Raw genomic sequence first — 21,305 nt, forward strand, 5'->3', positions numbered from 1 at the left:
CGGCCCTGCCCCCCTCGGCCGGGCCATGTCGGTGTGCGGCGGCCCCGGCGACGCGGCGGCCCCGCGACTGCGGCCCCGCGCTGCCCTGATGGCGCGGCGGCCCGAGCTGCTGTGCGGCGCGGCCATCGTGCTGGGCTGCGCCTTCCTCATCGCCCTCAAAGTCACCTGCAGGTACCGGCGGGGGAGCGGGCGGACCCGGGGCTCGGCCAGGGGAGAGCGGCCGCCGGTCCGCCGCCATTCCCAGAGGCGGTGCTGCTCCGGGCCCTGGAGCAGAGCCGCCGGCGGGGCCTGGAGGGCTGGGGTCGCCCAGCGGCGCCGTGTACCCGCTGCGGCCGGGCCGCGTCGGGCGGGGGCATCCCCGGACTGGGGGACGGATTCTCCTCCCGGTCCCCAGCACATGCGGTCCCCAGGGCAACTGCGACCAGTCGCCTGTCGGGGGGACGCCGTGTCTTCCTCAGCGGGATGGCACGGGGCAGGCAGGAGCGATAAGAACGTGAGTGGGGAGGGAGCGGAGAGTTTTAGGAGACATCTGCCCCACCGCGGGTGTCGTGCTGTGGCGGCAGATTCGCGGGGGCACCCGCTTCTGAGGACAGTGTCAGTATAGGCAGGGCGGTGTCTGAGGGAGAACCAGGCTCTGCTCGGTGGGGCTCAGGAATGGGACAGGAGGCAATGGGCAGGAACTGGTGCCCAGGAAATTCCACCTGAACATGAGGAAGAACTTCTTCCGTTAGTGGCCGGGCACTGGGACAGATTGTACAGTGAGGCTGTGGAGTCTCCCTCGCCACAGATATTCCGTAACCATTTGGACATAATCCTCGGCCATGTGCTCTGGAATGACCCTGCCTGAGCGGGGAGGTGGAACCAAAGGACCTACTGTGTTCTCTTCCACCCTGACCCGTTCTGTGGCCCTGTGACAGGCACGTTGTTGGGATGGAGCTGTTTTTGCTCATCTCCGCAGGTACCTGGGACCTCGCGCTGCGGCCGAGGGGGCTCTGGGCTGCTGCCCTGCCCTCAGCGCTCTCAGCATCGGCGGGGGCCGAACGAGCCTGCCCTGGCTCATGTGTTGAGGTCAGCACCCCCCTTTGCCTGCACCTGCTTCGGACACAAAGATGTTTTGTGGTTTCCCTGCCAGTCTGGTTGCTCCTCTTGGGAGCTGGAACTTCCTTCTTTGCAAAGAGCTCTCCAGTTCCTGTTCGCCCGGAGCTGGTGTACGTGGAGCCGGGAGATGTTTGCACTGGAGGGGCGGGGAGCAGCGGCAATGAACGGTGGGCACAGGCTGCTGGTTCTGGAGCCTAAACCAGGGTCTAAATCTTCTGGATGGGTTTTAGGTCAAGGTCACTATTACGTGCTCCAGGCCATACTGTATTAAGAACATCTACTGCACTTGGGGTTTAATTTTGAGATTAGGAGAAGGCTACAAGGTGCTGATTATGTCCCTGTTCCACAGCATCTGACAAATTTTTGTTCCACAAAACACTTGATTCACAGGTAATGCGTCTGAAAAACACTAAGGCTTTCTTTGCTTACCTGTCCACAAAGGGTGTATTACTTGAATCAGAGTGAATTTTAGGTCTGTATATGAGTGCATCTGAGTAGCTGTACCTCCATTCCAGGACTGTATTTCACAGTGACCAGATAATGTAGATGGAATTGTAAAGCTCTTGCCATATTTCAAAATGTATGGTGAAGGATTTCTGGACATAATCACCTCCCTGGTGTTACATTACTAAGAAAATAATACTTTTTTTTTTTACTTACAATGATGCTTCCTGCTCTGCTGTATTCAAAACCTGCATATTCCTTTCATTTTACTGCTAGCTGTGTTTGAAAGCTCACCGATGGAATGTGGCTGGAATGTGGTTCTTGCCACCCTGTAATCTAGAAGTTTGATTAAAGGGGTTCAGCTTTTCAGATTTTAGCTAAATAGACTAATATCAGTTAGGTATTCCCTGTTTGGTTGCTGTCAGAAATATAGAAAATTCAGGTGTTAAAATTCCTTGTGCAATTTGGAGCATGGTTAATTGCACATGTTAACTATAAATATAGGACATAGTTTCTCACCACATGTCAGTGTGATTTACTAGCAAGACACAGCACCAGAGCATAGGTACTACCACTGCTCTTACAATATATAACTTCTGATATCAATGGATAAAAAGTACAGAAAAGGAAAATTCCTGTACTGCAAGGCAGTCCATTAGTGGGATTTGATGTGTTGCGGGTTTGTAGTGACTCAAGGAATAGCCAGATGAGACCTGACCTAGCATGGGTTGGTATGGAAAGCCTGTGGTCTAGAAACTGAATTATTTCTGGCACGATGCAAATGTCTTTAAAACAACCCCACTCTCAGGACTGTGCAATCAAAGGGGCTGCCGGTCTTGTTGGCACTTGTATGTGCTTCCCTTTATTACCAGGCTGTTCTCATAGAAAGTTTAAGTTTTTGTAGGCTCTGGCAGAAGCTAAATAACACAATCAGTGTTTTAATAAACAGTTTGTTCTTACTGTGTTTGTGTAATCATTTCTTATGTAATCCTCAGTTTATATGTGTGTAAATTTTAGGGGTTTTCTTAGGGAAATTAATCAAGGTATTCTATTATATGTTTGGTATTGCAGAGGAAGACACCACTTAGCAAATCTCCTTAAGCAGCTGTTAGCTATTGATTTATTATATTTTGGGTTTTAATAGTTACTGGAGTTTTTATCATATTTGAAGGTAGTCATGTAGTTTCTGACTCACTCGTGTCACGGGACTTCTGCTGATGTGTCTACCCAGTCTTAAAATTTGGAGCCAATTCATTTGCTAATTTTTAAGTCTTACGCTGTAATTCTTGAACCAATCATCCTCTTTCTGTTTAATTCAGTAGAGGAAGCGGAGATTTTAAACATAATGAGGTTGTCTGTTTTCATTAAACTAGATGGAGAGGAGAAATTCTAGCTGCTGTCTCTGAAGCGTCGTGCTTTCAGCAGCTGAACAGTGTGTGCCAGAGCTTGCACTGGAGCTGTGTCCTGTCCAGCTGGCTGGCAGAAATCATGGCAAGAAGCTGCAGTTCGGATAAGCATGGGGTGCAGGAATGGCAGGGAACCAGAGGTGTTGGTTGTAAGGTGACTGAAGAACTTGAGGGTTGGGAAGGAGGTGCTGAGATGGTGGCTGGGGGAGAAGGGAAGGAACACAGGTAGAAGTCCATAGAAGAAAGTAGATTTTGGATAATCTGTGCAAAAACATAATGTTGGGACTGGATGAATTAATGAATTATAAACAGGAGGAACCATTTAACATTTTCAAATTTCTGATTTTGAAGATTTGATTTTGAAGCAATTTTCTCTTATATACAAATTAAGAATTTTGATAACTTGTGATATATACTGAGGGCAGTTCTAAAATGTTAAAGCTTAAGTGAGTAGCCTGGAAATGAGAGATGAGCTACAATAAATGTTTTTGCTGTATTATAAAGACAAAGGTACTTCTTAAAAACTAGATAGATTGTGAAGTTTGAAAGTGTGGCAGAGTTTTTAGGAGGTTGCTTAATATATGAGTTTGACAGTGTTTAGGGTTCAATAATTTTATCACAATTAATAAAATTTTAACCTGACAAGGATCAAATATCAGATAATATTTTTTTATTAGCTTTTTATTGCAGGAAAGTAAAAGAAGTGCACACAAAGTAAAGAAATGCACAGTTTTTCCTAAAACTTCTAGCCCTTTTATGAACCATGGCAACATTGAGCATGACAGTGTTGTCCAGTTTTCAGTCTGGCTTACTCTGGTGTAAATATAGCTAGTGAAAAATTTTAAAATGAAGACAATATAAAAAGAGAGTATAATCATTCACTTGCATTTAAGGCAGATTATACCATGGCAATTTCTGAACACCTGGGAAGTCCCAAATTCTGGATTGTTTGATTGCTGATTGGCTAGAAAGGGTTTCCTGAGTATTTGGTTTATTTCTTCGTATTACTTACTGGCCAATCTGATTTCTCTTTAAAAACTTCACCTGTCATAATGTCTTTAAATTTAGACTCTCTATTTGTTGATACTGTCCTTACATTGATGTGCCCACAGTTTTCAGTCCCTGCTATGATCAATAAAATAAACTAGTGCACATTTATATATCTTTTCCTAATAGAATATAAAACAATGTAAGTATAGAATACTGTAAAACAAAGCATAAGGCGTGGTAATAGGCTCTGTTTATATAAACAACACATCACAAAACTTTATGACCAGTATCTCTTTTCTTATCAGGCTGCTGTTACCTAAAGTACAAGTGTTAAAAGAGGATGAGGCCAGGGAAGAAATCAAAAGAAATCACTCTTCCTGGTAATTTTATGCTCTGCAACAACCAGCCATAAGAGTGTGAGCTAACTACCCATAAACATAGTGCATGGTATCAGAGTGTGACTTTCTAAAGCTTGTGAAGGGTGGTCTTTAGATTTTTATAGTATTTCATGAAACTAACTCAGATAACATAAATTGTAGTCGTTCTGCATCAATTTCTAAAGTTTTGTCATCATGTGACTTTTGCTAAGAATAAAACTTAGGGCTTTGGGTAAACTTTTTTAACACTGCTGTACAGTCTCAATAACCACTCTTAATTTTCTTCTGCAGCCGAGCAAAAGATGTAACAATGCCAGCGAAGCTTCCAGTGAATTTTTTCTCCACAAGATCTCCAGTGATTGATCTTTTCCGGGGGCAGTTAGACTATGCAGATCAGCTCCGTCAGGATTCAGAAATTGTGCTGTATTTCTTCTATGCGCCGTGGTGTGGGCAGTCCATTGCAGCAAGAGAGGAAATAGAACATGTGGCCAGCAGATTGTCAGACCAGGTAACTCCAGAGAAAATACCAATCTTAAACATGACCTGGTAGCTTTTCTGTGTCCAATTTGATGCTGATTTCTGTCTTCTCATGGGAAACAGTAGGACTTGAATGCTCACATTTTAGGGAAACTCATCAGTCACCTTAAATTTAATTTATCATAGAGAGTGGTAGAATAAATTCCTGCTCAGTTGTCTGTTATTTCTGCTTTTAAATGGGGAAGCCTACATCTTCTTGTTATAAAGTGTTTCTAGATTTATTCACCTACCTTCAGACAGAAATTCCATGGAATTTGCTTCCAGCTCTGGGATCCTTGGAGACACTGGTAATCATATAAAGATTTTAACCATAGCAGTGCTTTCAAACTGTTGAGTGCCTGTGAATACTTCACAGGTACAGCTGTCCTTAACCTCCACTTGTTGAGCTCCACTCTGCAGAAAAAGTTAAAAAATTTATGTGGGTTATGATTAAATTAGTAAATTTGAAAGATTGGAATTAAGCATAAAAGCTAGAAAGAACAGTGACCAAAAGGATTGCTGTTGCAGAATGACAAAAAGAATAAAAAAAGGTCTGTCTGTGACAGATACGGAATACTGAGTTGAAAAGGCCCTGAAAATATCAGATGAAATGGATTGGAAAAAGTACATCAAGTACACCTTGGATAAAGTAGGTCACAGTAATGTACTTTGTTTGCTGTGAATTTTTACCTGCTTTGCAGGTGCTGTTTGTGGCTGTAAATTGCTGGTGGAACCAGGGGAAATGCAGGAAGCAGAAGCATTTCTTTTATTTTCCTGTGATACACTTGTACCATCAGAGGTAAGATTACGTATGTACAGTCTAGGTTTTTTATTGTTATTTTGGGAAACAGGTATCATATAAAGTGCTGCATTTTGAAAATGTTACCTTTCTGGCTTCTGTAAATAGTTTTTGGGTAGATTCTAGGTGAGCTCATCCTGTATGCTACTCAGGTGCCAGGTAGGGCTGTAACTGTCACTTAAATGACACGCTGGGCAATTCTTCATCCTTATGGAAATTTTGGGTTGCCTGTGTATCTCCTGGAACTCTGCCTCCAATGAAAATAATTCACCATTACATATTAATTTCAGATGTCTGCTTGCTCTCTGGATGGATTATAACAACTGGTCCTAATTTATGACAGCATTAAAGAATGTACCTAAGGGTTGTTGAAGTTAGTGGAATTGAAGTGCGTATTTTAATTGCCCTACATAGTGAAGACTATGTTCTAGTTTTGAACTTTGCACTCACTTTTTTATTCCCCCAAAGCTAAGATACCATTGTATAAAATTTTATATAACCTCACTTTGATTTTTTGGTATTTGTATGTATTATCTGTTTTTTTCTCTGTGTGGAGCAGGAGGTAAGGAAACACAGTTTCTAACACTACATAGAAGTATTTATCCCTTGTATTTTGCTTTTTTTTTTGCTAGTCTTGAACTGCAGCTCTCTTTCATTACAGTAGAGGCTGATTTTGTTTTTTGGGGGGAATTTATGCATTGAGGAGGAACAGTCCTGGTCTTTGTTAGCTGAACATGTATTAGACACGAGACACTGGCATAATTCAAGCTGTAATAAAAGAACCCTACAATCCCACTTGGATGTACTTTGACTGAAACTTACTTGACCTTGAAATTATGACACAGTACATGGATGCACTTGGTATCATCAGTAACCTTAAACAGTGTTGTAACAAGATGAGGTATAAATCCCTATGGATACTTCATAAAATCCTGAAGGGCAGTGCACCCCTCATGCCTCAGATACTAAACCTCACATGTGATGCCCTGGGCATGTGACATGCTGAGCAGTGAGTATTGCTGTGAAGACAGAGGTTTGTAATAAACTGATGTAGGATGTAAATGATCTAGTGGGCTTTAGGAGACCATTTTGAAGCACCTTAATACGGGTTTCTCAGTGTAAGTTGGGTAATTTCCAGTGTATCTGTATGTACAAGCTATATTAAAAATGCATCACATTAAATTCTTCAGTGGAAATGGGCTAATTCTTTATGCTTTTTGTGTTTTGATTTCATGTGGGACAATGATGTTTTGTCCAATCCATTTATAATTAGGATGAGAACCTCTGGAATTCACAGCTGCAAGCTCCAGCCCACATTATGTTTTAGCACTAACGTTGTGAGAGCTGTTTTATCATATGGCTAGGGGGGAAACTGGAGCTTTGCTGAGTCTCTTCATCAGCAGTGCAACTGAATTTGTCCCTGCTTTACTGGTTGCTGCTCATAACAACCTGTGTAAAAGTATTGCACCTTTTCAGACTGATACTGTTTGAGACGCTGAAAAAACAAGGGAAAATAGTGACTTTTTTCAGATCTGTGTTTTTAAGTCTCGTGTTTACTTCAGAAAAAGTAGAAAGATATGTATATGGTCATGTAATTTATATCTGAGTTTTACCAAGTTCTTTAATGGGACTGAGAAGTGGTCTCCATCCTTCCAAGGTCACCTATACTCTGCCCCTCCCACAGATACTGTGGCACTTCCCTCTGGTAACACAACTCCCTCATCAGTTACAGAAGCCACTGGTAAAACACAGAGCAATTCCCTAGAGGCTGAGCATGCTGTCTATATAACTCCTATCTGCCACCCCCAGGAGGGACTCTCTACTGTTAATTTAAGTCTTAATGTTCTATTATTTTTTTTGGTACTAGTTTTGGACCAATTGAATACAAAGGCCCTATGAGTGCTGTTTATATTGAAAAGTTTGTTCGCCGGGTGATGACACCACTACTCTACATCTCGTCTCGATCAAAATTACTAGATTTCCTCTCAAATTATGAGGTACTTGTCTCTCTTCTTTAGCTTTACCACTGTGGTTCAGAAAGAGTTTGACTTGTTCAAGGATTAAATTTGATCTGCTCCAAAGTACTAGTTTATTTTCAGGATTCTGAAATCAGTGCCCTATAAATTTGTTAAAATCATAAAAATATGAAATGACAAATTCATAATGTTGATTCTCTGTATAGTTGCTATTATGATCTAGTGATGCTCTTAATTTACAATACTTTAGTATGTCGAGACAACAGTCAAAGTTGTTATCTCACCAAACTGTTATGTACAAACAAGAAAGAAGGGAGAAATCTTTTCACAAAAATCTTGCGGTCTAAGTTGGGACAGCATTTGAGAAATATATTATCATTACTTTAGTTTTTAAAGAATAGAAAGCTTTTCTAGTAGGATAAGTCTTTTAACAGAGAACAAATATGAAGACAGTTGCAGCAAGGGCTCCTAATCTCTTTGTATGTGGTAACTTGATGATTTTTAATCCACTGGTACATGTTGTTTTATTCATTTTTGTCTCTTGTGTTCAGGGGTGCCGAGATTGGTAGCAATACTGGTGGAACTATAACTTCCAGTTAAACAAAATATGCTTACAACAGAGCCATTTAAAATCCCTTTATAACTGTTGATTCTTGCAGTGCACAGTGCAGAAGTACCATAATCTTACTAAAGCCCAGGCTGTGAGAGCAATGTGGAAAACCTGATCAACAAATCAGTGCTGTGGCAGTGGGCACAGCACAAGAGGGACCCTCCAGTGTCTGGAACTGGAGCAGATTCTGTGTGAGTGGAGCACACTGCAGTGCCCGGTTCTGCTGCAGGATGGAGCATGGCCTGTGCTGTTCAGTGGCAGCTGCCACAAGTGTAGGGGACACACACTGGGAGTTCGCCTGGGCAGGTGCTGAGCTGTTCATGCCAGGAACTACTACTGGGTTTGGTTTTCCAGTGTTTTAAGTGAGGTCTGTTAGTTGGGAGTAGAGAGTTGTGGCCTGTTTCTGGTGCTGGTACTTTCTGTGATCACAAGCAATTCTCTTGTCCTTCTATTCCTTAAGATTCTAAAACATTTCTTTGCCTCTTAGAGAGATTTGAAGAAAGCCATGCTTGGTTTTTGGTTTTGTGTTATTTCTTGGTAGACTGCAGAAGGTTACCAATGAGCATATGGTCATTAAGCTTAAATTTGCTTTGCAGTTAGAGGTGCACTTCCACTTTAAAAAAAAAAAAGGCTAAGATAAAAGACAAGTTTAGGAGCAACAAAGATATTTTTAAATACTGCTTAGTAGTTGAACAGGTATTTTTGTTTCTGCATTCAGATCCCCCCTTCCTGTGCTTGAAATTCTGTGGCTCCAAGTGCTGAGTTGCTGTTTATGTTCAGCATTTGTTGGTTCTTGTTTTTTTTCTGAAATGGCCCAAGAGCAGAGGCTGTTTCTGTTCATGTTGCCCCACAGTCATTCCTGCCTGTTCTGTGCCAGACCATGGCTCAAGGTGCTCAGTGTCTTTCTTGCCTCTGTAAAGTTATGCAAGAGGGGAAGGAGGGGATAAAAAAGTAACAGATACAGATAAGATGAAAGAAACCTAATTGTTTATGAAGATGGATGCAGAGAAAACCATAGAGACAAAGGAAAAGTTAGTTTTAACTGGAAATAAGTAGGTTGTTTCATAACTTCAGTCAGAAAAGTGAACGTTTTACAAAGATTTCCCTGCGAGTTTAGAAGTTGATGCCTTTTGTAGGAGAAGATACAATCCAGGGGTTAGTCCTGTGTTTTAGAAGAGAGAAAGTTTGGGGAATAGAGTAGATTATGGGCAATTGGGACATGTATGGCACAAACTAACTGCTATTTTGAGACCCTTGGCTACTGTATTCCATTGACTTTTGATCTTCTCTGTATAAAAAAATACTGATTTTTAGCAGAAGGGAAAGGACAGAAGACTGTCAAGGATTGCTGTTGAGCACTTTGTCAACTCTCTGCTGGTGGATCGTGACTTTGTGATTTCACTGAAAAGCTAATTAATTTCAAGCTCGAAATAATTTGCAAGATCTCTCATCATCACTATCTCATTTTCAGTCCTGTTCTGATAGCAAAAGGATTCTGTAGACTAGAAGAGATACTGATGAACAGAATCCAGTTAAATGTAGGAACCGGTGGTGTTTGTTACTTGGTCGTTGGTTCGTTCCTTGACCCTGTCACGACTGTCGTGACATGCCAGTTGCTGTCACTAGAGGGCGCTCACTCCCCATGGAACAAAACCTGGTTGAGGACTCGAAAGTTGAGATCCTGCATTCTCTGGCACTGTTTAAGGTTGGTTTCTCTGGGGTTGTGGAATGATACTAGTGTGAAACTGGAAATGGGTAAGAATTCACTTTTGAGAGCAAGGAAAATGTGCCGTTTGGAAAGCAGTTAAAATCTTGCAATGTTAAGGAAGACCTAAGTTAAGTGAGCAGAAAGATGTGCGGTTTCTGCCATAACTCAAGGTACCTGTGAGTACCTGTAATTAGATTTCTTTTGTTTTCCTAACTGCAGAGATGTAACCGTTTCATTTTAATCCAAACTGGCGTGTCTCATTCCTCATCTGACTGCCCTAGCTGCTAGAAATGGCCTTGGCCTCTTGAGGAACAGAGGAAGAAACAGGAAGCCACTGTAGTTAAAAGAAAAGCTTCACTCACTTAGGAATATTAAATGCACTCAGGGAATTCATAATTTTCTGGCTTCAGGAGCAGTAGGAGAGGAGTTGGTCTCTCTGGCAGGTGGGTGCTGTGTCTCTTAACATGATGTCAGCTTTCTGCTTTGCTCTTTGTTGTGTAGGAATGCTTCCTGAGCATTCGCCAGCTGGGTAGATCTGACACAGACAGAGATTCAGCTGGCTCTTGTGTGGTGCCTATGTTAAATGATGGTGTGAAAATTTGCTTTCAGGTCTGGGTGCACAATGATTTTAACATCATTGGAAAATGATGTGAAATGCAAATTTAATCTAGTATCAGTCAACAGTTTCTTTGCATTTCTACAGTACAGATATAATTGTATGTCATATTGGTTCTTCTCTTCCCCAGAGAAGACACATTCCTTTCCTCTTGCTGTTGGTCTTCCCATGTTCATAGATAAAATGAGGCAGGAACTGCCTGCCTGCGCAAGTCTGAGAGTCTGAATAAAATGACCTCTCTTACTTCAATACAATATAGCCAAAACATTTTTTAAAATTATAAATTGGGATAGAAGTAACTGGAGTATTAAAAGCATTTATGCAGTTGTAACGAATCAGTAGCTGGGGGGTTTTTCCTATCATCTGTTCCCATTATTTCACTTTTTTTGGCCTTTAAATTTCAGAGCTTTTTCATCACAGTCATTTAATGCTGCCTTTCTAAAACTCTTCAAGTCAGTTGTAGTTTCAGTTGACTCCCATCAACCTTTGCAAGTGTTGTTACTCATCCTTTTCTCCCTTTTCTAAAGTGCTTATAGAAATACTGAACTGGTTGAGTATCAGTACACATCCTGGCTGGCTATTTTGGCTGCTGAAAAACATTAATTTCTCATGTGTTTTTGTCTTTCCTACTTTCCTAATCTGGAAAAGGGCCTCCCATGTTATTTCTTATCACCTTAGTTTCTTCAGGAATGGTTGGTAACTTCTAGATTTTGGGGGATTACAGCATACTGCATGGGGTCATTACATGCTTGCTTATTCCTTCCAAAAGTTGTGATAGGTTTGAGGCGTGGTTCAGTAATAACGCTGCTAGCTTTTCTCCAATAGAAATTACTCATCGGAAAATCTCTGTTCATTCTTAAAGTTTCCATGAACTTGCTGTTTGGTAATTGTTGAGATGCTTGGTAAGTCTGTTACTTGATTTAATTGCAATCCACATCACTTCCTTTCCTATGGTGTAGAGACCAAGCAAGAAATAGGCTTCACTACAATTGATGATTTTGTATTTCCATGTATGAGTTTCATTAGGAGATAGCACTAAGTCTTCACTAATGGACATTCTCAGGTTTGCTCCAAAGCCCTTCCTAGAGACACTTGGCTTGAGACAGAGACTGAAAATCATTCCATGGAAAGAAAAGCTCCAGCAAGCTCCACTCTAGCAGTGCCCATTCTCCTAATGCTCCTAAGCACCCCTGTGTCACATGTCAGTGTTTATTCCTCTGACTTTAGACAGCAGCAGGTTCAGCTGATTACTCCTAAGTGCTCACGTGAAGGTGGGTACCCAGAACTGCACACTGCTGGTTGCCTGCAAGCAGCTGCTCATCAGTAAGATTGAATGTAGGTGTCCTCCTGAACTGTTTGCCAGCAGCTGTTACTGAGTTTTGGAGGGTCTTACAAGAAAGAAGGTGGGAGTTGTTGCTGTACAGCTTTTCTTGGCCTACTTGTATTCCAAACCAAGAACTTCTTGTTCACGTTGAGATTCCTAGTCTGTGAGACTTGAGCCTCACTTGTACAGAGCAAGAATTGTTATTACTTGCAATACCTGAAAGCATTCAGTCTTGTTAAAAACTTCATTCTTACAGGCAGGAAAACTTTTCTGGTACTTGAGAAGAAATACAGTAATTTAGTCCCTTTCCTCCTATGTATAATTGCACCCTGTAACAGGCCAAAAACTTTAACTGGTCTGGGATGATGATTAAAAGGACTTTATTTAACCAGATTACTGATTAGGCATAGAGCATTAATAAATACTAGTATATATAGTAGTATAATATATATTAGTGTGTAGTAGCATATATTCTCTAACTACAGTTTTTTTTAATTGAAAAAACAATTTACAGAAATTATCTTTTGGGAAACATTATTCACAATCTGGAAATCTTAAGCTTTTAGTGGTGTAAAGCAGAACTGGCACTCTGAATCAGAATGTTACCTTTTAAATAACATTATAAATACTTCTGCATCTGACTTCTGGCTTCCTGCCACATTTTACTGTCACTTTTGACTCTCCTTTCATTCACTGTTTGGTGTCCTAAATTCACTTGGTGCAGGATTAGTATTCAAAAATGGTCATACTAAATGGAAAGCTAAAATTTTGATTATCTTATCTGTCTCCTTATTTTTGTTCAGTTGAATGCTTTCAAAGTCTTTTAGAAGAGATGATTTATTTTTACTTAGTTTGGAACTAAAAGAAAAAAATGATCATTAATTACTAACCTGTATGTTGTTTAAAAAAGAACACTGGGTGCTATTATTTTGCTGTGTTTTTTCGCTACTATTTTATTTCTATTTTTATTTTCTTCTTGGTAATTATTGTTGCAGAAATTTCCCTAATTGCTTGTAGCTAATTTTTGTTATTGACAATTTTTTGGGGTACCTCACAAAGAATCTTTATGAACAGGGGGTTTATGCTTAGCAGTCATCCATGAAAGAGGGTTCCTGCCTAAAAAGGAAGTCACGAGCTGGAATGGGCAATGTTGTTATTGGTGAACATCTTCAAGATTCCTAATTCCTACTGAATTAGATCAGTGTGTTAGGCTGATATTAATAACTGAATTCATATTAATAATAACAGGTAAAATGTATGTCCCTGTTTTAAAGAGAAATTAAAAATTTTATACGTAGAGCTGAAAAAAAAAAAGAAAAAGCAGCGTCTGAAGTACCAAATGAAAGTCCTCATGTGAGGATGTATTTGCCACACAAATGGGTGCCAGGTGAGTCTGGAATCTTCTGTTCCACAGCAATCCCTGAAGTGCTCTTGCTTTGTGTGTCAAATGCCTTCTGTATGCACTGCTGGAAATGAGGAACAAATAACACCAAATAACCAAATACCATCACTTACTCTGTCCTGAAAGTTTATTAAGCCCATTTGAGTGATGAATCAAAAACATAATTAATAGTAATTTTTAATGGATTATATTTTGAAAAATTTAAAACCAAAGCTTAACTGAAATATTGGAAAAAGAAAAATCTAGAGTGTGTACCTCTTTTTTTCCAAGTCAGCTTCTCCCAGATTCTCTCCTGAGTTTAATAGGAAGTCATTTGCCTGGAAAAATCAGTAGGCCTGTTCTGGGATGAGTCTTTTAAATTTGGAATTGTCTGTCTGGCAATTTGAAGAGCTTTGTGGATATACAGATGGGATCTGGAGTTCTCAAGATTTTTGTGCAGTTGGTCTCTCGCTGACTCTTGCAGGATGTACTGAAAGGATTTACAGGGACTGTAGCTTAAAGATGAGATGATCACTTATCTTAGTAGTTCAAGTTATTGACACACTAAATTTGTGAATTCATATGTACATACTAATTATGTGCAACAGAAACAATTAAACTGTTACTGCTTAAGCTCTTTATACTCTGAGAAATTGTATTTGATACTCCAATTCTAAAAAAATCTTTATAATGCTTATGCTTCTTACCTTGGTGCTAGAACTGGTTCAAAATATAGTTGCAAAGCAAATAGTAATTGTTTTTGGTGAACTTCAACATGGGAAACACACCATTAGAAATGTAGCTTCCATAAAGCCCCTTTCTCTTACATAAGCTTTTGAATGACAGCTTCATTCTTTGAATGAGAACTGATTTCGATTCAGTCTTTTAATATTAAAATCTTTGTTGCAGCATAAAGTGACTGCTCTTCAGCAAACATTGTTGTCTTTTAAGAGTCTGTTGTGTTTACTGTAGTCCCATATATTTATACTTGAAAATAGCTTAATTAACTGTAATTCTTATTGTTTCAGCCTGGAGTTGTGGGATTTTTTGAGTTCAATGCTTCACCTCAACCGCCTGGTTATTTAACATTCTTCACATCAGCATTACATTCATTAAAGAAAGGTAAAAGCTCCATTTTCATAATTTAAGGTGTCTGTGAACGAGTTATATCTAAGGGCTTCAGTAGTTTTTTGCAATATTTTGTAACTTAGGAATTAATCCCTTCTGAGTGTTTCTTGGTGTTGATCTAACTGTGAGACTGTCTCATTACAGTTGAGGATTGCTTTCATAAATAGCTTGCAATGTGATCAGCCTGGTGTACACCAGGATAGAATTCCCTGAAACCCCCATGTGTAGCTGCAGCCTATCCAGGACCATAATCAGAGTGGCACTTGTTTAAAGTGAATCCAGGAGTCTTTGTCCTCTGCAGTGTCAGAGGCACTGGGATGGACTGGACTGTGTCAGCCCTTGGAAGCTGAATTCAGTGATGGGGGGAGTTACAGAGCTGCTGCAAGGCAGCCTGAGAAGGCCTTTCTCCCCCTCTTATTTTGCACTGATATTCTAAAATACAAACCCTCTTGATTGTGTTTAAACATGCAAACTTCGTGATGATTAATACCTGCTTTTTGAGTCATGAATTTTGGATAGACTTTTCTTAAAGTTAAAAATTAACATGTTTTTTGAATTTTCCTTCCTGACAGTAAATGAAGGGGATTCATACTTATTTTTTCTTATTCACATTTATTCATTCTTATTTTTTACTGTGCCACTGATGTGATAAAGAGCCTGTTCTATATTTTGTTCTTGATTTTCACATTTGTACATGGTATTAGTTCTTTGCAACATAAAGATAAGCAGTCTGTCTTTATGTGTACATATTAATGAATGTAGAATGTATATTTATAAATAATACATATTTACCATAAATGTACATCACTTAACGTTCATGCCTTTCCCTTACATCTATTATCTTGGCTTTTGAGATGCCATAAACCACAGCAAGGTGCATCTGTGATACCAGATTCTCTATTTCCTAAGCAAATGGAGAATTTGGACAATTGAGGTTACACAGACAGGTCTCTATACCTGGAGTGCAGAAGGGGAACATGTTTGTGCTTCTTGCCCTCTTTCTTTCACCATAATCATCAGCGTTGGCAGTAGCTCTTCACAGATTTCTGTGCCTTTACAAGCACTGTTGTGTGTTCTGGTTTGAGCGTGGTGTTCCAGGAGAGTTCAGTGTGTGTAACTGTTTTCAGAGATTCCATATGTGCCCTTTCAGATTACCTTGGGACAATCCGCTTTGGAGTGGTCACGGATAAACGTGTGGCAGAGGAGATCTCCCTGGTGCACTCTGGCAGTGTGTATTTGCACAGACATGCCAACACATCTCTTGTGAGTATTGCTGTGTCCTGTAGGGACTCTGATGTGGTACAGGGGTGCTCAGGGATCAGAATTAGAAGACTACTTCAATGAGGATATTGACAAAGGTTTTGTGGAGGGATAGTAGGAACAGTGAAAACTTCCATTTTGGCTTAAAGGTATAACATGGCACTGATTAGAAAAATCACACAAATTAAATGAATTTATAATAACTCTTAATCCATGTGTCCTGCTTTTTGAAAAGTGAAGACTGAAAATACTAACTTTCAGATTTACTATTTGGCATAGAGACACTACCTACACACACTGGCACCATGAGTATAAACTGTGCAAACAGGTATTGTGATGTGTATTTCAGTTGAGACTATGGAAAACAGGGGTTTGGGTGAAATAGCACAAAATACATAAAAATTACTTTTTTGTGCTAATTACTTAAGATAAACTTGCTTGAATAGATTAAAATTGATCCTAGAACCTGTGATCACCTTTTATTATATATTTCTTTCCTTTGCATTCAGGAATGAGAAATACCAGTTTTAAATGCAGCCTTGATGTTTGAGTCTTAAAAGGCTAATTTAAAATGAGTTAATATGGTGACTGAATAGTGGGAAGAATGTTCTAACTTTACATAAATTAAAATATATGATGATATCAGCTTAAAGCTCTTTCACTTACAAAGAAATTTTTTACTATTGGGCAAAGTCAAGATTATAAAGATGTATTAAAAGAAAGAGGAGCTTCCCTGGTAGAATCCTTTTTGCTTGTGGATGTTACTATAATCTGATGAGCAATTGGAAAGCTTTCCCAAAGGGAAATCTTGTATGAAATGCTGAAGTTTGGTGACACTTACTGCATTTAGAAAAAAAGTTCTAGTCACTACAGTAACAACACATACTGAAGAGCTGCATTTGTTACTAAATCAAGTGAGGACAAAACTGTTTTTTCCTCCTCCAAGATCTATCCAAAAGACATGAACTTCACTGCTGAGAACATTTGCAAGTGGGCTCTGGAAAATCGGGAGATGCTCATACGCTGGCTGAGACCACATGGTGGGAAAAGCCTTCTTCTAAACAATGAGCTGAAGAAAGGACCAGCACTTCTCATATTTATTCCTTATAATCCCCTAGAAGAAATTCATCCTCTTTTAGATGAAGTAAGTGAACTAAAGCTTTTTTGACTTCAGAAATACTGAAACATGAGAACTGTGGTCAGGGGTCTGAGCTTCATTGTGACAGATATCTCATTTTAGCTCACTGTTCCAAGTATCTGGTTTTGTTTAGAACCACTTTTTCAAGCCATACTATCACAACTCCCTTACACTGGTTTGCATCTCACACAACATGCCTTTGCCTTTGTCTCACTCAGCAGCTGTTCAGAACAAGCATCTAACTCTTCCTTGACCTCCTACTTTCTGTGGTGGGTACAGTGTAAGAGATGCACATCTTTCCCAGCTAGAACTGAAGACTTGTGTGTTTTGTCCACCCCATTCTATTTCTCCTCTGCTGTCCTTCCAGAGGTGCTTGTGTAGCGCAGAATGGATCTTTTGTAAAACCAGACAGTGTTATTTGAAATACAGCCTAGTCAAACTACTCAGAGCCAATCTGATTTTTATATCCTGTGTGTTCCTTAGTCACCTTCCAATTTTCTCTTCCTCTGAGCTGCCTAGGACAGGAGTTTGTGAAGCTGTGCAGAAATGACATAGGGAAACTAACTTGGATGAAAACTAGTCTTTTGTCCCTGGGCTATTTTTCAGTTGGAAGCCATCATCCCATTTAGTATAACAAAAAGCTGCACATCCCAGTGTGGTAATGTAGCTCTAAGCAGTGTGGAACAGACAAGCATTTGTGAAAGACCAAAAGCAGGGCTGAGTTTTTGTGACAGTGTTGACTTACTTACACAGCATCTGTGTCCTGGAATGTGTAGTTTCCACAAGGAGGCATAATTAATATTGCAGTGTCTGAAACAATAAGGAAAACAGTAAGGAAAAAAATTAAAGTAACTTATTATACACTATTTAGCAAAACAAAATAGGCACAATAAAAGGTACACTGCTATGAAATAGTGTTGGGGAGGTCTATGCCTGGAGAACTGCCATTATCCTGTAGTAACCTGTCTTATGTTTGGCAGGCTTTGTTCAGTGGTGCTCGTCACAGATGAAACATTCTAGTAACAGGTACCACTTATTTCTATCAAATCAGTGCAGCATAAGGTGGATGTTCCATTTCAGATTTCATTCTGTTAAATAACAGTGTTTATCAAAATGTGAAATGAGATACAAAATAATCCCGTTGTCCTTGTATAGCTTCACTTTGACAGGGAGATATTATGCAACTTGTTTACCCTGGGAAGAGCTGTTTACTGCAGCCAGCCTGTGGATTTCATCAAGCAGTGAAACCACTTGACTGTAAGGCAGTTGCAGGGAACAAGGCTCTCAAGCTGAATGTTGAAAGATCTCACAGCAAAATTTTTTTTCTGATCACAGCTCACTGAAATGAGATTTCTTACTGCACATCTAGTTTTCTGTTCATAATCTCTTTTAAAGTTTCTCTAGGTAGTCCAGGTCTCCAGGCTAGGTTATAATGTGGGGGGCCAAGTTTTTTTCAAGTATTCAGTTTAAGCGTTTTCAGGATGGAAGTTTCAAACAAGTAATTCTAGAAGACTGTAACAAAGCATTGCTGTAGACCACGTGTTAATACTGAGAGTCCTGTGTCACAACAGCCCTTCAGGATGTGACATTTTAACATCCTTTGATAATTTTAGCGGTTTCTGTCAAAGTGTTCTTCTGTAAGCAGTGTATGCTCTGTATTTTGTTTAGTGTGCTAATAAGAATGATAGGAGACTTCCTCTCTTGTTTTTCTTTCTTGCATGTTCTGTTACTTGTTTCCCAGAAAGGGAATTCATTATATGGTCCATACATGTCCCTTTTTCTCTGCTTGTTTACCCTTGGTTATGAAAAGCAAACTGGTGATGTAGCACAGAAGTGTTTGCATGGAGGGACAGGTTGGTTTTTTCCTGTTTTCTTTCTTCTCCCTGTAAGTTACGATGCGTGCAGTACGCTTGGAGTATTACAACTAAATGCCAGTGGTTGGGAGAATACAAACATTGCTTCAACACTCTCAGTGATTGTTACAAAATCTGTGCACCACCTATGCCAGGAGAAATCTCTATTCCCTTTTCGTATAGGAATGCTATAATCTATTTTCTCCTCCTATTGGAAAATGAAGGAAATTCAGGAACCTCTACTCAGTGATGCTTCCTGTAGTAGGGTTTAGCCATAAAATATAGTGTTATTGCACTGTAGTAAATATTTGCATAGAGGACCTTTCAATCAGTGTGGTGGACTGAAAAATACTTTACAGTGACTTTATTGTTCTGTATATTCAATGTTTATATGCTGAAATACCTGAAAACTTAACTTTGTTGTCAAGTCAGAGCCCCCTGTAATTTTTTTTAAAGAACGAAGATTACTCAGCTGCATGTTTCTGAAATTCCATCTCTGATTGCATATGATGTTGTTAAACCTGCAACAGATAGCTGCATTTGGGTGAACTATGTACAGTTAGTTTTGATTTTTTTTTTTCTCTCTCTCTTTTATTCCCCCCAATAGATTACCAAAGTGGCCTTGGAATACCACAAGTGTAATAAAAGCCAGGCAGCTGAGGCAGATCTTCAGCATGTAGGAGACTCTGATTCACCAGCTTTTGATTCCTCTGTAACAGATGCACACCTGAAGTTCTCCGAAACATTTCCCATAGCCAAGTACCCGTGCTGTAACACGGTGGTGCTTCCGCAGTGGCACTCCATCTCCAGAACTCACAACGTCTGTGAGCTCTGTGTTAACCAGACTCTTGGTGTCAAACCAAATAAAGTCCATGTGCCACACTGTAATTTTTTAGAGATAGAAGCAGCTTTGGACTCTTTCTACCTCCAGGAACACACTTTTTTTCAAGTAATATCAAATACCATAGAATGCAGCAATTTCTTAAGTTTCTATAGTCCCTTTAGCTATTACACTGCATGTTGCAGGACAGTAAACAGGCATTTTTTAAGTTTCATTAGTTCTGAGAAGACCATCTTTCAGACCCCCAAAGTAGCATTTTCTTCCCATGGGAAGAAAGATGACACTCAATTTTCTATTCCTCACATTGAGGATAGGAATTGTTTTATTCCTGACCTTAATATTAGTAGCACGAACATTACTGGTCTGAGCTGCAGGACCAACAAAACCTTGAATCTCTATCTACTGGATTCCAATCTGTTTTGGATATATGCAGAGAGACTAGGAGCATCAAGATCTACTCATCTTAAGGAATTTGCTGCCATTGTTGACCTGAAAGAGGAAGTGCACTATGTCCTGGACCAGAATCAGTCACTTGTTGGACCTACCCTGGGTACAGTATTCATTGTACAAATGCTTGCATTCAGAAAATTGTGTTTCCAAGCAGCAATGGAAAACCTAATGCCATTTTGAAAAGTGAGGCTACTTTGTGAAGTTAACATTGTGAATTGTAATTTATTCTGTTCTATTTAGTAGTTAACCAAGCATTTATGAATGATTCTGTTGGCTAGAACAGAATCATATTCTAGGTGACGTAAGAGCTAAGTTCCTTATACCATAAGTAATTTACTTTATAAGAATTGAACCTTAAAATGTGTGATTCTTGACTGCATGCATTGGTTGAATTGGTAAAATCTAAATTAACTTGTATGCGGAAAAAAATTTCTGTTCATCTAAAATACCTGATTACAGAAGACGTTTGTATATTAATGGCAGTGTTGGTGTTTGCTCAGCAGTTCTGTGTACTAAAATACCACAGAATTTTGGGAGATACTGACCACTTAGCAGCAGAGACTTTCCCATCCTCTTGTCCTCTGAAACCAACTTAAATTGCTTTAAATTTATTTTGAAATGTGTATCTGTTTTCAAGGTAACAAGATAGAGCTCTGAAGTGGTTGTGGCCAAATCTGCCAATTATTGTTATTTCCTGTCAGAATTGGAGGAGGAAGAAAAAAAAAACCTCAGAAAAACAAACAAATAATAATAAAAAAAAACACCTGACAAAACCACTCAAGGATTTCAGTTCTGATTTATTTGCAAGTTTGTGAATAAGACAAAATACTCCTGTGTGCATTTGTGCTGATATGCAAAACTGAGTGTACCTTCAGAAAAAACTGGGTTTCCTAATGTTAGCTATGTAAGTAAACATGGAAGAAAATTCAGCTATTAAATAAATTGCTCAAGAACATACATCACTATAATTCTTTTAGCACCAATTACATTTCCTTTTTGCTGTAAATCTAAGTACAAAAAGATGCACAGCATAGAATAAACAGCCACATTCTTATTAAGGATCACATGCAGCCCTGTATCCTGTCTCTATCCCAAACCCCAGGAAAATACTCTGGGAAAACAAACACAAACCTCAGTAACCATAAAAGGATACTTAGGAAATACTAAGATCAGAATGAGGACATAGAAATTTCCTTCCCCTTTGTGCTCCCAGTACTTTCTGTCTCAAACATTTTTTAGGTCACAGGATTTCCTGAGCATGATAAGGCTTTCTCTGCAGAGTAAGATTCAGTACATTTCTGTTCCATTATTTGAACATCCAGAAAACTTTTGCTTCTACATATTTTATCAAGGAGTCTCTGATTTATGATTGGGTTTTGTGCTTTTTATT

At 39.5% G+C, this 21,305-nt stretch overlaps 1 protein-coding gene across 3 annotated transcripts in view; it reads left to right on the forward strand.

Moving 5' to 3' along the window:
• The first annotated feature begins 6 nt into the window (after positions 1 to 6).
• TXNDC11 (thioredoxin domain containing 11) overlaps positions 7 to 21,305 on the forward strand; it is a 28,676-nt gene continuing 7,377 nt past the window's right edge. Inside the window, exons 1-9 of one of the 3 annotated variants that reach the window (XM_041462201.1) lie at positions 7 to 171; positions 4,244 to 4,318; positions 4,607 to 4,823; positions 5,533 to 5,630; positions 7,498 to 7,627; positions 14,274 to 14,367; positions 15,524 to 15,636; positions 16,580 to 16,777; positions 19,232 to 20,015. In XM_041462201.1, the coding sequence (XP_041318135.1) occupies positions 26 to 171; positions 4,244 to 4,318; positions 4,607 to 4,823; positions 5,533 to 5,630; positions 7,498 to 7,627; positions 14,274 to 14,367; positions 15,524 to 15,636; positions 16,580 to 16,777; positions 19,232 to 20,015 (1,855 nt within the window). In that variant the 5' untranslated portion in view covers positions 7 to 25. Of the gene's footprint in view, positions 172 to 4,243; positions 4,319 to 4,606; positions 4,824 to 5,532; positions 5,631 to 7,497; positions 7,628 to 14,273; positions 14,368 to 15,523; positions 15,637 to 16,579; positions 16,778 to 19,231; positions 20,016 to 21,305 lie in introns of those variants that run through there. The other 2 variants (XM_041462202.1, XM_041462204.1) reach the window with 2 other exon arrangements.

The sequence above is a fragment of the Pyrgilauda ruficollis genome, unplaced genomic scaffold, assembly GCF_017590135.1.
Source record: "Pyrgilauda ruficollis isolate IOZ18807 unplaced genomic scaffold, ASM1759013v1 scaffold16, whole genome shotgun sequence".
Lineage (NCBI taxonomy): Eukaryota > Metazoa > Chordata > Aves > Passeriformes > Passeridae > Pyrgilauda > Pyrgilauda ruficollis.